At 37.3% G+C, this 14,630-nt stretch overlaps 1 protein-coding gene and 1 long non-coding RNA gene across 2 annotated transcripts; one reads left to right on the forward strand and one right to left on the reverse strand.

Moving 5' to 3' along the window:
- Positions 1–14,522, forward strand: LOC139975227 (uncharacterized). The gene is made up of 9 exons (XM_071982968.1): positions 1–279; positions 850–1,182; positions 8,088–8,354; positions 9,040–9,174; positions 9,647–9,799; positions 10,745–10,894; positions 11,715–11,876; positions 12,319–12,548; positions 12,960–14,522. The coding sequence occupies exons 1-9, from the start codon at positions 75–77 to the stop codon at positions 12,975–12,977; spliced, it is 1,653 nt and encodes a 550-aa protein (XP_071839069.1). The 5' UTR covers positions 1–74; the 3' UTR covers positions 12,978–14,522.
- On the reverse strand, positions 3,135–8,079 carry LOC139975231 (uncharacterized). The gene is made up of 2 exons (XR_011795699.1): positions 7,529–8,079; positions 3,135–4,632 (listed from the first exon to the last, which is right to left on the reverse strand). It is a non-coding gene; the product is annotated as an uncharacterized lncRNA (long non-coding RNA).
- Positions 14,523–14,630: the final 108 nt, after the last annotated feature.

A 14,630-nucleotide genomic window follows, 5' to 3' on the forward strand; every position in this document is an offset into this window, starting at 1 on the left:
TTTAAGGCTTAACTCAGTTCAGTTGCAGAGACCAACTCATTGAATTATATACTAGTTAAAATTTTACTTATAAAATGTGGACTATATATAAAGTACGTACGAACGTTATGTTGCAATTGGTGGTATTGTTGGGTCTCGTTGGTTTCATCCAGGCGAAGGTAGTGACAGGAGGCGATGCCGATGCTATTACGGATGACGAAGTGAAGACATGTATCGTACCCGTCACTTACAACGTTAAAGTGAACAACGGCGGCAACAGTAGGCTGCTTAGAAGTAATGGTGAGTTATAAAACAAATCATAGGCCTACTGCAGGAATGAGCCCGGAGATCCGAGCCCTTTTAGTTTTTATGTGTACAAAAACAGTTGTAAGCATACATATATACATATACATATATACATATATATATATATATTTATATATATATATATATATATAAATATATATATATATATATATATACATATATATATATATATTTATATATATATATATAAATATATATATATATATATATATATATATATATATATATATATATATATATATATATATATATATATGTATATATATACATATATATATATATATATATATATATATATAATGTGTTGTGTACTGTTTCATCTAGGAGAAGCCAACAAGGGCATCACTGAGGTAAAATTTAGTTCTCTGCTTGTTCGGAGGGAGATATTAGGCCCAACAACAGTAAGAATGGGTTACAAATAGGCGGATTTGGTTTGGAACTTCCGTAAAGTAGAAAAGAAAATTTGGACAAAGCGATAGAGTCTTCCCATGCAAACACAGAAGTCTTTTCAAATAATAATCGTTCTTTCATAATTCTTTTCAGATTCCGAATTTGCATATTTTACTATTGTGAACTTTTTCCCTACTGGAGCTGACCAAGATTCACCATATTACATGTGTTCCATGACGTCAAATAATGCTGACATCCCTCGAACTGATTATAACCGTTACGCCACAACTAAAAACGTTCCAGCTGGGCGAAAGGGTGCGTTAGCCCACCGGCCCTTACCACCAGCAATGATAGACAATGAAACGAATACATTAAATGTTCGAGTGAAATTAAACCCCTCAGACGCAGCTGGGATCTATTTTTGTTCCGCTTTCTCCGAAGGAGGAAGAAAGAGCACTGCAACTACTGTTTTCTTGAAATCCAACGGTAGGTTCTGCTCTATGACGTATTTTATATACAGTCTATATCTTCCTTTATCTAGTTTAGTTCTTAACATTATTCAAATTCTAAAACAATTGTGTCCGGAATCGGTCCCGGACGAAGGGCGGGATCACCGGGGCTACGGCCCGGACCCCACATCTAGAGTCCCTCACATATTTCCACTTTTACAGTATAAAAAATCACAAACTAACCGAGTTCTTATACTCTACAGTGGTTTTTATTTTTGTTGAAGGAGGAGGGGTGGGGGGGGGGGGTTATTGTGTGTATGCATGCAATGGTGAAGATATAATGTTTTGTCCAAATTTGGGCCATTGCCACAGATCGAATAAATTAAAAAATGAAGTGTTAGTAGTGACATGAAGAGATGGAGGTATAGGGTGTATGTGGAAATAGTCTCCCCAATTATATGATGTTTTTTACGTATAGGTATAACAGATCATAAGACAATGCAAAATACGATAAGATATTTGATACGTCTATGTCTTAAATGTTTGCTGGACCCCATTACGAGAAGAACACCCACTTGTCATCAACAAAGCAATATATTGCGTACATATTCTGTAACCGTGTATCCACTGGCGGATCCAGGGCCTTTGTTTGGGAGGGGCCAAAGTGGCATTAGAGTGATATGGGGGAGGGGTCTAAGGGGAGGGGGTGCCCCCTCCCCTTTGGAAAATTTTCTATTGCTGAATGCCCTCAGATGCAATTTGGTGCGACAAAAGTGTACAATGGTGATGTTAATTTACTTCTAAAAAAATGTATGTTTCCTAGGTGTATTTTTCTAAAATATTTATAAAACAAAGTTGGGATCATCTTTCTCAAGAAATTTTATTTCTCATAGGTTATAAATTTCTTACAACCAGCCTGTAACTGCAAAGTGGTGTTAAACTGTAAATCCTCATGCTCATACATTTACATAGCTCCCAACTCTTGAGAAGGCAAATGCTGGTCATGCCATGAACCGCCATCCTGGGGGAGGGGTATAAGGGGAGGGGGTGTCCCCCTCCCCTTTTGAATATTTTTGGAATCCTGGTGATGCCTACATGTAAAATGGTGGCACTTAGAAAGGCTTTTGTCACCCAAAATTTTCTGAGAAATATGCATTTTTTTGTGTGTAACATCAATAAATTGAATAGGTGATAATTCATTCTTTCCCGTGGCATGAAACTCGCCCCAATGAAAAGAATTATAGGCTAATTTGAGGTTTAAATGATGCTGTAAAGGAGGTTTTATACTCTATTATGCTATAAATGCTAAAGAAATGATGGTTGCTAAGCCAAAATTTGATGCAATTTTTTTTATGTATACTTGACAATTACAATGCGTTTTTTTCGGACGCTTGTGCGGGTCAGCGGGTTTGGGTGTTAGAATGCGGGTCTAATTCCCGCGAATTGCGGGTCAGTTGGGAGCTCTGCATTTAATTTTAAACCAGAAAACGAAAAGGTTTAGACTAGTCTACCACTGCTATTCCTCTCGATTTTTTTAAGTTCCAATTATATGATTTAGCGGATGTTCGGAAACACTTTTTGGCTCACCTTTGGGGGGGGGGGGGGCCATGGCCCCCCCCTTGGATCCGCCAGTGCGTGTATCGTATATATACATATTACATATAGACCTACTATATATGTGAACGCATTAGTGTTACTTTGTGAGAGCGCATGGTTATAACCAAAAAGGGAATTTACTCCAATTGCGAGTAAAGTTACATCCCCAGTTCTACTAGGCAAATGCGAGTAAATTTACGACCACTATGAGTATTCTTAAATGGTGCTGGTAGTAAAGTTACTATATAAGCCTCGTAAAGTTACATCCCGAAAACTACCATGAAGTTTGTTTAAATTTACTATTCGAACCATAAACATACTCAAGCCATGAGTAAAATTACTATTCACTAAACCATTTATTTAATCTTAAGAAATGAAAGCTGAGAAAACATATTGTAGTTTTGTCAATGTTTTATTGAAACAAATACGTATCAAATCAAACGCGTCAGAACATACCAAAAGAAGGCACACTAAACACATGTACTCTCATAAAACAGTAAAAGTATTCTTAGACTTGTTAAAACGATATCTTCCTTGAAATTACGTAAAAAGCGGATGACTTTGATCAATCTTTTCCGTTCATGAAAAACACATAATTTTCTTTGCAAGATATGCTTTGGCTAATTAACTTTATGTATATATGCTATGACTTATAAAATGACCAGATATAATGACGAGAACGATAAACACCATTGATTTCCAATCAATTAAACATCAACGATTATTTGTTTTCGTAGTACAAAAAACTCTGCTTTAGGATGTAATCAACACCAAACATCTTTAAACTTTTTAGATTTCTCCCGCCCATGCATGTGTACATCTCAAAGGGTTGAAATGTTTTACATATAAATACATTGTTATGATACTAAATTCTAATATGAAACTTTAGTGATTTACTTTTAATATCATCATGGAAAGGTTGACATAAACTTGAAATGATGATCATTCATTGGAAAGGGTTAACAATTATAAATCAAAGTGCATCAAACATGGATTTGCAAGTGCAGACCAGAACTTTTTCAGCCCATGCAGCAATTATTTATGAAGAATAAATAATTTATAAGAAAGAAAATGGAAAAGAACAGTCAAAACCTTTGTTTTTTCAAAAGTTTCTTTGCATTGGTAATAAAATGAAGAAAAACATACACCTAAACTTTGAGAAACAGAATAACAATACTTTTTACACTTTTTTGCTTTCAATTAGTTTTCCATTGTATGGAACTCTTAGTCTATTAAAGTTCTGAACATCAGAGCTATATGAAGGTCCTTTGAATCAGTAATTACATAGTTTGTGTTTTTTCTGTTCTGGACTAATATCATTGTTTCAGCCAGCAGTAATGGATTTTAACATATCTTCGATACTCAATATCAAAGTTAGTGCAAATCAGGGTGTTTTACACTTTGGAGGTACATGAAAGTACCTTTTGAATAAGTGATTGTGCACCCCGTGTTGTTGTATTCTTCGCTCCAAGCATGGTTTCTGCCAGCAACAAGGAATTTTTACATTCCTTTGGATACTCCATATCAAAGGCAGGGTATGTGCAAATTAGACAACAAAGAGCATCTAACATCGATTTGCATGTTTGCTTCCTCAGACATAGCCAGTGTTTCATCCAAATGACAATTATTATGCACCCTTTTCAGATGTTTCTTAAATGAATCAATTTTAACATAAGTCTTTTCACAATTTTTTATTCCGCATCTAAGTGAAAAATGTTGCTCATGAGAGTGAATGAGGTGTAAATGTTCTAAGAGTTTATTGAACCTTCCTGTCCAAAAGACCAAACATTTTGGGCATTGGTAATTTAAATTCCACCTATTTTCTGCCATGCTTACTTTGCGTATGTTTGACTCCTTTTCAGGACTGTCGTTCTGCAGTGTTTATGAAAATCTGAAATGAAAAAGAACCATTTCATTTCAAAACATCATTATACAGTAAAGTGCGTACGAAATATGTTTTCCAGTCATTTAAAGATAATACTGTCGATAGCAGTATAACTGTATTACTGACTGATTAAATGTAACTTGGTGTAATCCAGTAACACCTTTCTATGTAGGCCTAAAACATTTATAAAATCACATTTAGGCATTAGCATCAATGGGCTTATATTTGACTAATGGCTATCGACAACCATTAAATTCAAAATCATGATTCAAGGCAGTTTTCTTTACTGATGGCTACAATGACCTGTTGAACAGAGCATGCTTTTAAGTGGACTATGGTGAAAGTCTATGATACAGTAGAAGTATAGGATCAAAATCATCGATAAAACAGGACAAAAGAAGAATTTTGTAGCCCAAAATTAGGACAAAAGTAAGACTTTTGAAAGTAGTCAATATTCATCAACGTTTGCAGCACTTTATGAATATTTTAGGCAATGGAATTGTCCGTTGATTTTCACATTAATATTATAATTTTTTTCAGTCTTTGAGAAGAATAAAGTAGTCTGAATTAAATAAAAAAAAGGAGAAACTATTAACTGCTGTAAATTAGGCCTATATGCATTTTAAAACTCTGAGACATCAATCAGCATCTGTTTATAACATCAAGGACATGACAGAGCTTTGACTTCAATCAATAATTTCATTATTCTTCCCTCCTTATCATCAGAATATGACAATTTATCATTTGATGTACGTTTCTCACTAAATTTCATCCAGCCTAGTTCATTATGATCAACTACTTCATACTGGTACACTTATGAATTTTAGTGAAGGATTTTGTAGCAATGGTGATTCAACTAAGCGGCCTGTGTATTGACTTCTGTGGTCTATTGTTACTGCAAGAATAATGAAGGCTTTTAGTTTAAGGGGTTTGTATAAACAATGGCAGACCTATATAATTTGAATGAAATTAGGCATAAAGGCTAGGCCTAATTTTATTCAAATACCTAGGTATATAGTGCCTGACTTTCACATTTTTAAATAGTATATTTCTACCTCTGCTGACCCAATGATAAGCTACTTCTGCTTCTCACCGGACCTTTACTACATTAAGAGTCATGTACCCTATAATAAGGTAGCCAAGGGCGGCGGAAGCACTTTTAATCTGGGGGGGCACCGACATCAAAGGGCACTTTGCAGAAATTCGATTGGACTGATGCAGCTTCATATTTAGTACCCTTTATATCTCTTATTGTATTATCTTATTTGCGTATACACATCACTCCATCAACACCCCCCCCCCCCCCTCAAGGAAAATATGCATACTAGCACTGCAATATCCAATGTGCAAATTGGGAAACAAGGAACAAGTTTTCTTTTGAGACAAAATGAGGTGAAATCATGCTAGTTGCTAATGTAGGAATCTTCCGAATTAGAGTTTATTTCTTGTTAATATCTTAACAACTTTTTCCATTCGAAATAGCTTTGAGTTTGACCCACAGAAATTCATTAAAAGTCAGGGGCATAGACAAAGTTGTATGCACGACTATCTGAGCGGAGCGCCACCATCGGTTGGCGCGGAGCGTACAAGAAAATTTTTGGTTTTTACAAACCCCTCAGATGGCCGGAAACGGCCCTTCCCGAGTGTTCATTCTGGTTCCCTGGCCTGTTGCTAACTTGAGACACCTCAATTTTTATGTAGAAAAAGGGCACATTTTTAACCTGAGGAAAAGTGGGGGGGCACGTGCCCCCTGTGCCCCCCCGGTTCCGCCGCCCTTGAAGGTAGCCTAGATGATGTTCCAACTTCCAAGTAGCATGGTAATTTGGTTGTTCATGTTCTTATATAGGCCCTAGGCCCCCATTATTTTTTTTTTAACAGTACATCTCAAGTTATAACAAGTATGATCTCTTTCACAATATTACCCTATAGGGCCTACTGTTAATACCCCCCCCCCCCGGCCCCCACTCTGCTTTGGCAGGGCTAGGGCCTGCACAAACACAATGAAATTGCTACTCGTTAGGACTAAGTAAGGCTGGACTACACAGAACCACATATCATTGCCGTCATAAACTTTCGGCTAAGTGGAACAATAGTACTAGTAGCATATGCGGGTCATTTCTTAGTTGAACAACTGCCACACTGCTGTTCACAAAGTCAACGTCAACTCAGATGGCATATGCCTAGCCTATTATCAATTCTTTTAGCCTAGTCTATGCCTACTTACACGTAAATGTAGGCCTAGCCTACAAAGACTACGGGACAACGCTGCCCAAGTATGCTATTCTAACGTTGCAACTTACAAGTAACCTTGCAGCAAACTGTCACTGTACGTATGGTGGCATACTCCTATTAGAGTCTATATCAATCCGCTCGATTGTTCTCCTGTCTCAGGAAAAGTGCCGAAAAGCAGCGGGAGAACATCTTTTGTGACCTGTTATCAATCATAATCTAGTTTTTTGTGGCTTGCATGTTGAAGAGCATGAATGGAAGTACATGTGGTGAGAAAATTGGGTCAATTGAGGCAATTTTAGACCCCTTTAGGCCTCCCGGGAGCAGCGTAGGAAATTTGTTTACCACTGAGTGAAGAGGTTTGTTTACAAGTGACGAAAACTTCCGGCTCTGATAGCAAAAATTCTTCATGGTCATGGTACGGAAAATTGATGGTGCCATGAAAGGCCAACTTGTCAGCTATCCGGTGATGGGTAGCGTTTAGCTAGTGAAAACTTCTATCTAGACTTAGAGACCACATTACTTTTGTGATTTAGTGTGTAAGTCAATGGGGCTTTTAATGGGCGTATGCTACCGTATCAGTCTAGTAGCTGAATGAGTTGATATAATAATGAAAAGTTAGGTATAGTCCACGACCAGTGCTGTTGGATCATCTTTTCAATAAAATACTTACTCTTAGATGCTTAACGAAACACCCACACCAAAAGAAGTGAGGACGGATTGAGTAACGTGTAACTTCGTGAGCGCCGGGTATAAGGTAGTATGCGTGAAAGTGACGTATTCATCGTACGAAGTAGTAGTCGTTGAAAACGGCGTGTGAGATTATTCTAATACTAGTAAAGTTAAACACGAACGTGTACTTCAACTCTCGTTGTTGTAAGACATCTCTGAAGCGATTGAGTAAATTTACCATGGTCAAGGGTAAAATTAAATGTGCGAATAGTTTTATCATTTGAAGCTAGTATTAATACCACTAAAGCTCTAATTCTACGTTTCTTGCGTAGACGAATGAGTAAATTAAAGCATGATGGTACAAATACTCACACAAACCTAAGCAAGCTCGTTCAAACACACAATATGTGAACGAATAATAGTTTTGACACTCATTTGTTAAGTAAATTTACTCTCAATGAGTACTTTTTGTTTTCGGGTATACCCGTATGCGATGAGAAATGGATCGGTTGCTTTTTAGTTATTTCCAATACAGTTGTTATTTCCTATCGTCCGTATAGCAAAAGTCCGACCAGTCGACGGCATGGTTACTAGGACTGTTAGTCTTGGAGATACAGGCGTTTCTATAGACGTATTACTCACAACAGGAAATGTCGGTAACATTAAATGGAGGCAAAATGACGTGTTTACCGATAGCACCAGAGATGGACAACTCAGCTATCTTTTCCATCATCCAATCAAATCAAAAGATGCAGGGGTATACGAGTGTTATTTGAGTGGAGAAAGGAACACTGGTTTAACAATGATCAAACGGCTGATTGTTAGAGGTTAGTTGTAGTGTAATCACCACTTGACATATACATAAGGGTGTTACGGTACTATATTATATTATAGGGTTATCTTTTACTGGCATGATTGAATTCCTTTTCCCATTATACTTTTTGTCACACTTCTACGAGATTTGAGCAATTATATCATACGCACTGATGCTGAGGACGCCCTCCATAAATTAACTGTCAAATTCATGGACTCTGTTCATTGGTCGTTTGCTTAAACTATTTCAGTCATATTCCTGCGCCCAAATATGTGATATGTCTTTATAGGCAACAATGTATAACAGGTTATCAGAATGATGCCTCCAAATACATACCAGAAAATGACACAATGATCACACATTTTCAAACTTACTTCAAAAATCCTTTCCTATAGCCACACTCAATGATTTCTCTTTCACTGTACATTTAATTTAAAACACTGCAATATGTGGGGAAAAAATTGGATAGTCCCAACAATCCACAGGAGATTTTTTATGAAACACTGTTTACCATATTTTAGCACACGGAACTTTCTCAAGTTAGCATTCTAAATTCAAATATGTAGCTTTATCTGCATGGGAGTTTGGGTCGAGTGGGTGTGGGTGTGGTGGGGAGGGGGTTGTGGGTAGTTCAGCCTCTATAATTATGTTTCATCATGCATGAGTGAGAATAAATCTTTGATATTGTCCCTTTAAAGGTTGTCCTGTGAACAGATGGAATCCTCCAGCCTGTTTGGGAATTTGCGACAACTGTTACAATGGAGGGATTTGTGGTGACATATCTGGTAGATGCGTCTGCGCACCTGGCTTTTCTGGCCCGAATTGCCTGTTAGGTATACGGTAACTTGTATTGCAATACTCGGTGTGATGCAAATTTGTAGAGATATGTTTCTTGTTTTTTTTATTATATATATATATATATATATATATATATATATATATATATATATATATATATATATATATATATATATATTTAATATCTTCATTGAGCTATTAAGCTGCCTATCACACTATATGGTATACAATCATGGGCTCATGCATGGGCACTGGTATATATAAAGAAGTTCATGGGTAATTTATAGCCTCATTGTATGAGAACTTTGAGAGTGATAACCGTATCGTAGGTTCGTCCACGACTAGGCCAATATTGATCTTTACAACAATATAAAAAAAAAAACATAGAAATATAAACAATTATGCAACTGTATGTAACAGCCTCGAATATCGCCAGTGGTATATCGTAGTTCCAGAGGTCGTTTCATATTTATGAATAATATTGTTTATCGTTTTATATATACACAGGGTGTGGCGGTAATAGATTTGGTCGGGACTGCGAAATGCAATGCAATGATACCTCACAATCGCAGGATGCGTGCAGGGGTACTCTGTTCTGCCTACCGGATCCATACGGGTGTTCGTGCGGACCAGGGTTTAAAAGTCTCAACTGTACACAGGGTAAGCCTATGTTGTAAGCATGAATTTATGTACCGAATCGCCCTTGTATAATCATCTCAGCTATATAATTTACCGAATAATATGAAGTCGTTACATTCTTTATCGAGACTAGATTATATAAATGTACACTATTGTGGCATACTCCAAGTTGCACTGATAACATGTGCAGTATGAATATCATTTCAAACAAAAATGTTAGGAACTTATTATATTGTCAATATGAGTGCTTTGAACTAACATGCTGTCAGAGCACAACATAGTGTTATTAGCATTGGGAAAGTGTCCCTTCTGGCCGCGGCCATATCCTCGATAGGCCTACTTTAGATATGCAAATGCCACTACAGAAATACAGCACAGTATATGAACGTAAAATGTGCATAGACTGGTCTTGGTCAAGATATATAATATATTGATTAAGAACATGGTTATCTACATCTAAGATACCAAAGGAAAAAAAGATCCGAATCGCCTTCAATTCTTTAGCAATTAAACATTACTTGAATGCTAAAAGGGTGTAAAGACTCGCGCAAAAAGAAACGTCTAATGCTGGTAATTTGACCTAGTTTCGAATGAGGTGTAACAGAAGTGTTATACACCACCATCGATCCCAGAAAATACACACACAGCTTGCTACCGTCGGTAATTAGACACTAGTGTACAATCAGTACATACAGCTGCGGTCAATACCCACTGCACAGTGTACAAAAGATACAGCGATGGACATCTCAGGTCCAGCTAAAGATAACAAGGTATCACGTTTCATTACTGTCTGCATTTTGTAGCGACAAGCAGAAAACCTTCACTTGAAGGCAACTTAAAGTTAACTTTTTAAGATGGCGGCACGCTGTTTGGGGCGAGTCTTTAATGCCATTAAGAATTCTGCGAAGACTGTTTTACTTTGCCATCACAGTGAATGACATTTTCCAATCCTATCTCTGATTTCAGAATGTGACACTGGCTATTTTGGGGCTGGCTGTTTACAGCCTTGTCGCTGCCTGTCGGGTACCTGTGATAGATTCACTGGCAGATGCCTCCCGTCAGACTCGGTTAACTCAACAGCTTGCCATGACGGTTGGATAGGGGTAACCTGCCAAAGTAAGAAAATGCATTCTCTTGTTTCTACAGAGTCGATTGCTTAACAATTGCAATTGCATTAGTATCAACCAAATTGGAGGGGGGAAAATCAACAAATAAAATAACTTATTATTTGCTTAAAAGTATAAACTACACTGTGCAATGGTATTTTCTGTCAAAAAAAAATATATATAAAAAATACCCTTCACGAGGTGTTACTAAATGCTCCACATGATAAACACACGTCTAGGTGTGTTGAGTCAAATACTCGAGCGTGGTTGTAAAGTCTCTCTTGAAGTTTGAAACTAAGTGACCATTATTTGGATTTTTAGCATATGTTAGGTCAATATTGTGCTCTTTGTGATGATTCAGCAACATCCGTAGCCAGGCTGGGATACGATGGCAAGTACCTCTCCCACATCATATCGTGATTACTAACTCCCCTGGCATCGGCCACCCTATACGTGTACAAACTCATTCACAGAGTTATTGCACGCAAATCGCGTGCTCCTCCTTATGTTGGTGCCCGAACTTAGAATTCCTTGCACTACGGGTCTGGGAACATGAGATCAACATTCTGTTTTTAAGTATTGGTTTTGGTCGTTCGTATAGGATGGATAGAAATAGGTGCACAACTTGCACAAATATTAAAGGGAATTCGACGTATGCAAGAATCGACAATTTAACTTAACTACAATCACTTAAAATGCCCATGCATGGTTGTTGTACAGGCCCACTTGAATCGCACTGCACGTCATACGTTATGACGTCATTCTCAATCACTCCATACACATCAACATATCATATTTTCCGACAAGTGTGTTAGTATTTTTATTTCCAGTACCTGAAGTCTGTGACAGGGGTTACTATGGAGATTTATGTACTAAACAGTGTTACTGTACTCATGACATGGCGTGTGAAAGATTAACTGGAAAGTGTCCTGAAGACAAAAGTCAATACTTGACGATTACGATTAACGCGACGGTCCCATGCAATGTAAAAGGTAAACGTGTATTTGTGTGTTTATTTTATAACTGCCTTAGAAATTACGTACCGCCCAACTCTTTTGTTTACCCCTTTTCACTGACGCAGTGATTTTTAGTAGGGGCGACGGGGCCTATGGGATGTACAGTGGCACCTATGCCCCACCGCAATGGCATTTTTGTGAAAAACCTCAAAAGTGCCCCTTTTCATAACCCAAGTCCCCTTGTTATTAGTGAAACATACTCGTTTTCCATTTTGCTATGTGCAAGCTAGTACTATTTTGTTATATGAACAATTCCCTGAGAAATTTCGAAAATATGTACATTGAAAAAAGTCCTCTTGATGAGAGATCAAAATCCAAATTTGTTTCAATAAAAAATTTTGTTAACGATTTCCTTCCAAGAATTAGTCAAATGTTTATTGTGTTTGTGTGGTAGTTCATTCATGTCATTTTCCCGCAGATACCAGCTCTGACCCAGTCAACATAGAGAAACCAGCGATTGGTCACGTGGGGTCCACTTCTCCTGATGACACCACCAGTCCTCATACGATGATGTTCGTGTTGGGAGTTCTTTTAGTTATGGTCGTCTTCTTGATCCTCCAGGTGGGCATGTTTCTGGTGCTACGTCATCACGACAAACTCTTAAAGCGACACAGACAAATGGACGAGACGCTGGAATTTACAAACAAGGTATATCACGGTTTTTATCATATATTCAGTTAAACTTGTAGGGTATTAATTATATTGAAGCAATACTGCAGTGATATTTGAGAATCGCTTTGAATCCTCAATAGCCCCTCTACTTCCGGTAAACAAACACTAGAACTTGTGGAGTATGGAAATGTTGACTACTGTATAATTAAAGTTCTTGTGAATATTTTATCACTAAATATTTCAAGGGATGTTATATAATTTTAAGCAAGAAGGAACATGTTTTTTTGTTTAATAACATGGCCCGTCGAAAGATGGTATGTTTAACAGACATTTGTCGACCTATAACATTTGTCAGATAACCATCCATAAGCAAAGTACCCATCCGGTACAAGGGTTCAGTGTATTGTAAAGATCTTCAGATGATATGTATTTCATTGCTTTCTATAGATGCAAGATGAAATTTGAACTGACTGGGCTTATCACCTCAAAGGGGTCACGAACGTTGGTCGGTCTATTCTGAAGATATCGAGCATATTTTTGAATCGGTTCTGCCGCATTTACATTTTTCACTACCTTGCAATATAAGAACGTTTATTAAAAAATATGATGATATCACACCTTCTTCCTCCGTCAAGTTCATGCACATGTGACAACACAATGCAGGGCGTCGATCTGCTGGGTGGGGGGGGGGTGGGCGGGGAGAGACGGTCAGTGACCTACCCAACCCCAGAAAACGAATCAACGCTCCTGATTTTCAAAAATCATTAGATAAAAAAAATAGGAATCGAATGCAAATTCACTATAATGTTTAAACCATGTTCCACTGTATAAAGAAAAACAAAATTATGAAATATTCTGCTACATTCGGTTATGTGCAGGAGCCACACCAATGTTCAATGCTGCTACAATTGCCAACTGTCACGGTCGACACTGCACCTGCGTAAAAGTCACTGCTGTCACATTTGTCCTGCTTGGTGCGGGCCCTAAATTATAAAAGAATTTAAATTGGGCAGAATGTGTTACACGTTTCGAAGATTTCCTGCCATTTTTTTTTCTGGCAAAACCATAATGCGAGAGCACACTAATTAGCAGTCGGCTGAGTGGTATGATGTTATTGAAAGCAAAAAGTCCCTGTACATGTTGCTTAACAACTTTTATATCATATAACTATGCGAAAACTGGACTTAATTGTGCGATGAAATGAAATAATTATCAAAATCATAACAATAATAATACTAGACCAGACTAAAAAAAAAAAAAATGTAACAGTATGTAGATGTGAGTGTCAAAACTGCATGTAAATTTTCCAGGATAGGTATTTTATTCTCTTACATATTATTCCATTTTCGGAGGTTTGTCAAAGCGCTGTTGCATATTCGATTGCCATTTTTTGGCCTTTACTAGGAAAAAGTATGGCCAGTGCCAAAGTACTTTTTTCCGTAGCGTATTTGTAGATAAAGCATAAAATCTTTAACCAATCAAATATGTTATAGTATCGTTGCAACTTGCTATTAATGTACTACAAATAAAGAAATTCAATAAGGCAAGAATTACTTTCCGTTTTTCTCTGCGCCTCACATATATAATTAATTGTATTCCATTAAGCATGCCATTTCATGTTGCCTCCGTCTCTTTGGCTACGTAATAATGGAGGAATGTTCATGTTTTAATTTCCGAGTGTCGTACGTGTAGGAACGATCAACAATTATCACCCGAGAATGCAGGCTTTTGTCATATTTGGGACCATTTAGACTCTAAACCGATACTCGCCTGTCCTCCTCTCACATTCAAGAAAAATCAAGTGTCCAATCAGCTCATTGAACACTGAACATACTTATAAAACCATCGAGCTTCCTGCACTTAATTATCCAAGAACTCATTTAATTAAGGGTCCATTCACATGATGGCGTATCGAGCTGCAAGATTTCTAATAAAAAGCGTTTTTTTAATTTTGTTATAACACTTGAGCATGTGTTTATTCATATTACCACAAATAAAATATTGACTCAATTTGCCTGTCGTGAATACTTAGTTGTCATAGCGACACCAAGCCTCTGTTTTCGTAGAGCGCTGTAAACCTGTGCACTAAAATTGCACACGAGAAAATACAACAGGTGT

Source organism: Apostichopus japonicus, chromosome 2 (assembly GCF_037975245.1).
Source record: "Apostichopus japonicus isolate 1M-3 chromosome 2, ASM3797524v1, whole genome shotgun sequence".
In the NCBI taxonomy this organism is placed as follows: Eukaryota; Metazoa; Echinodermata; class Holothuroidea; order Aspidochirotida; family Stichopodidae; genus Apostichopus; species Apostichopus japonicus.

Coding starts and splice junctions, on each gene's coding strand:
- LOC139975227 (XM_071982968.1), top strand. CDS start 75: ATGTGGACTATATATAAAGTACGTACGAACGTTATGTTGCAATTGGTG. Junction 280..849: donor TAGGCTGCTTAGAAGTAATG/GTGAGTTATAAA, acceptor AATTCTTTTCAG/ATTCCGAATTTGCATATTTT. Junction 11,877..12,318: donor GGTCCCATGCAATGTAAAAG/GTAAACGTGTAT, acceptor ATTTTCCCGCAG/ATACCAGCTCTGACCCAGTC.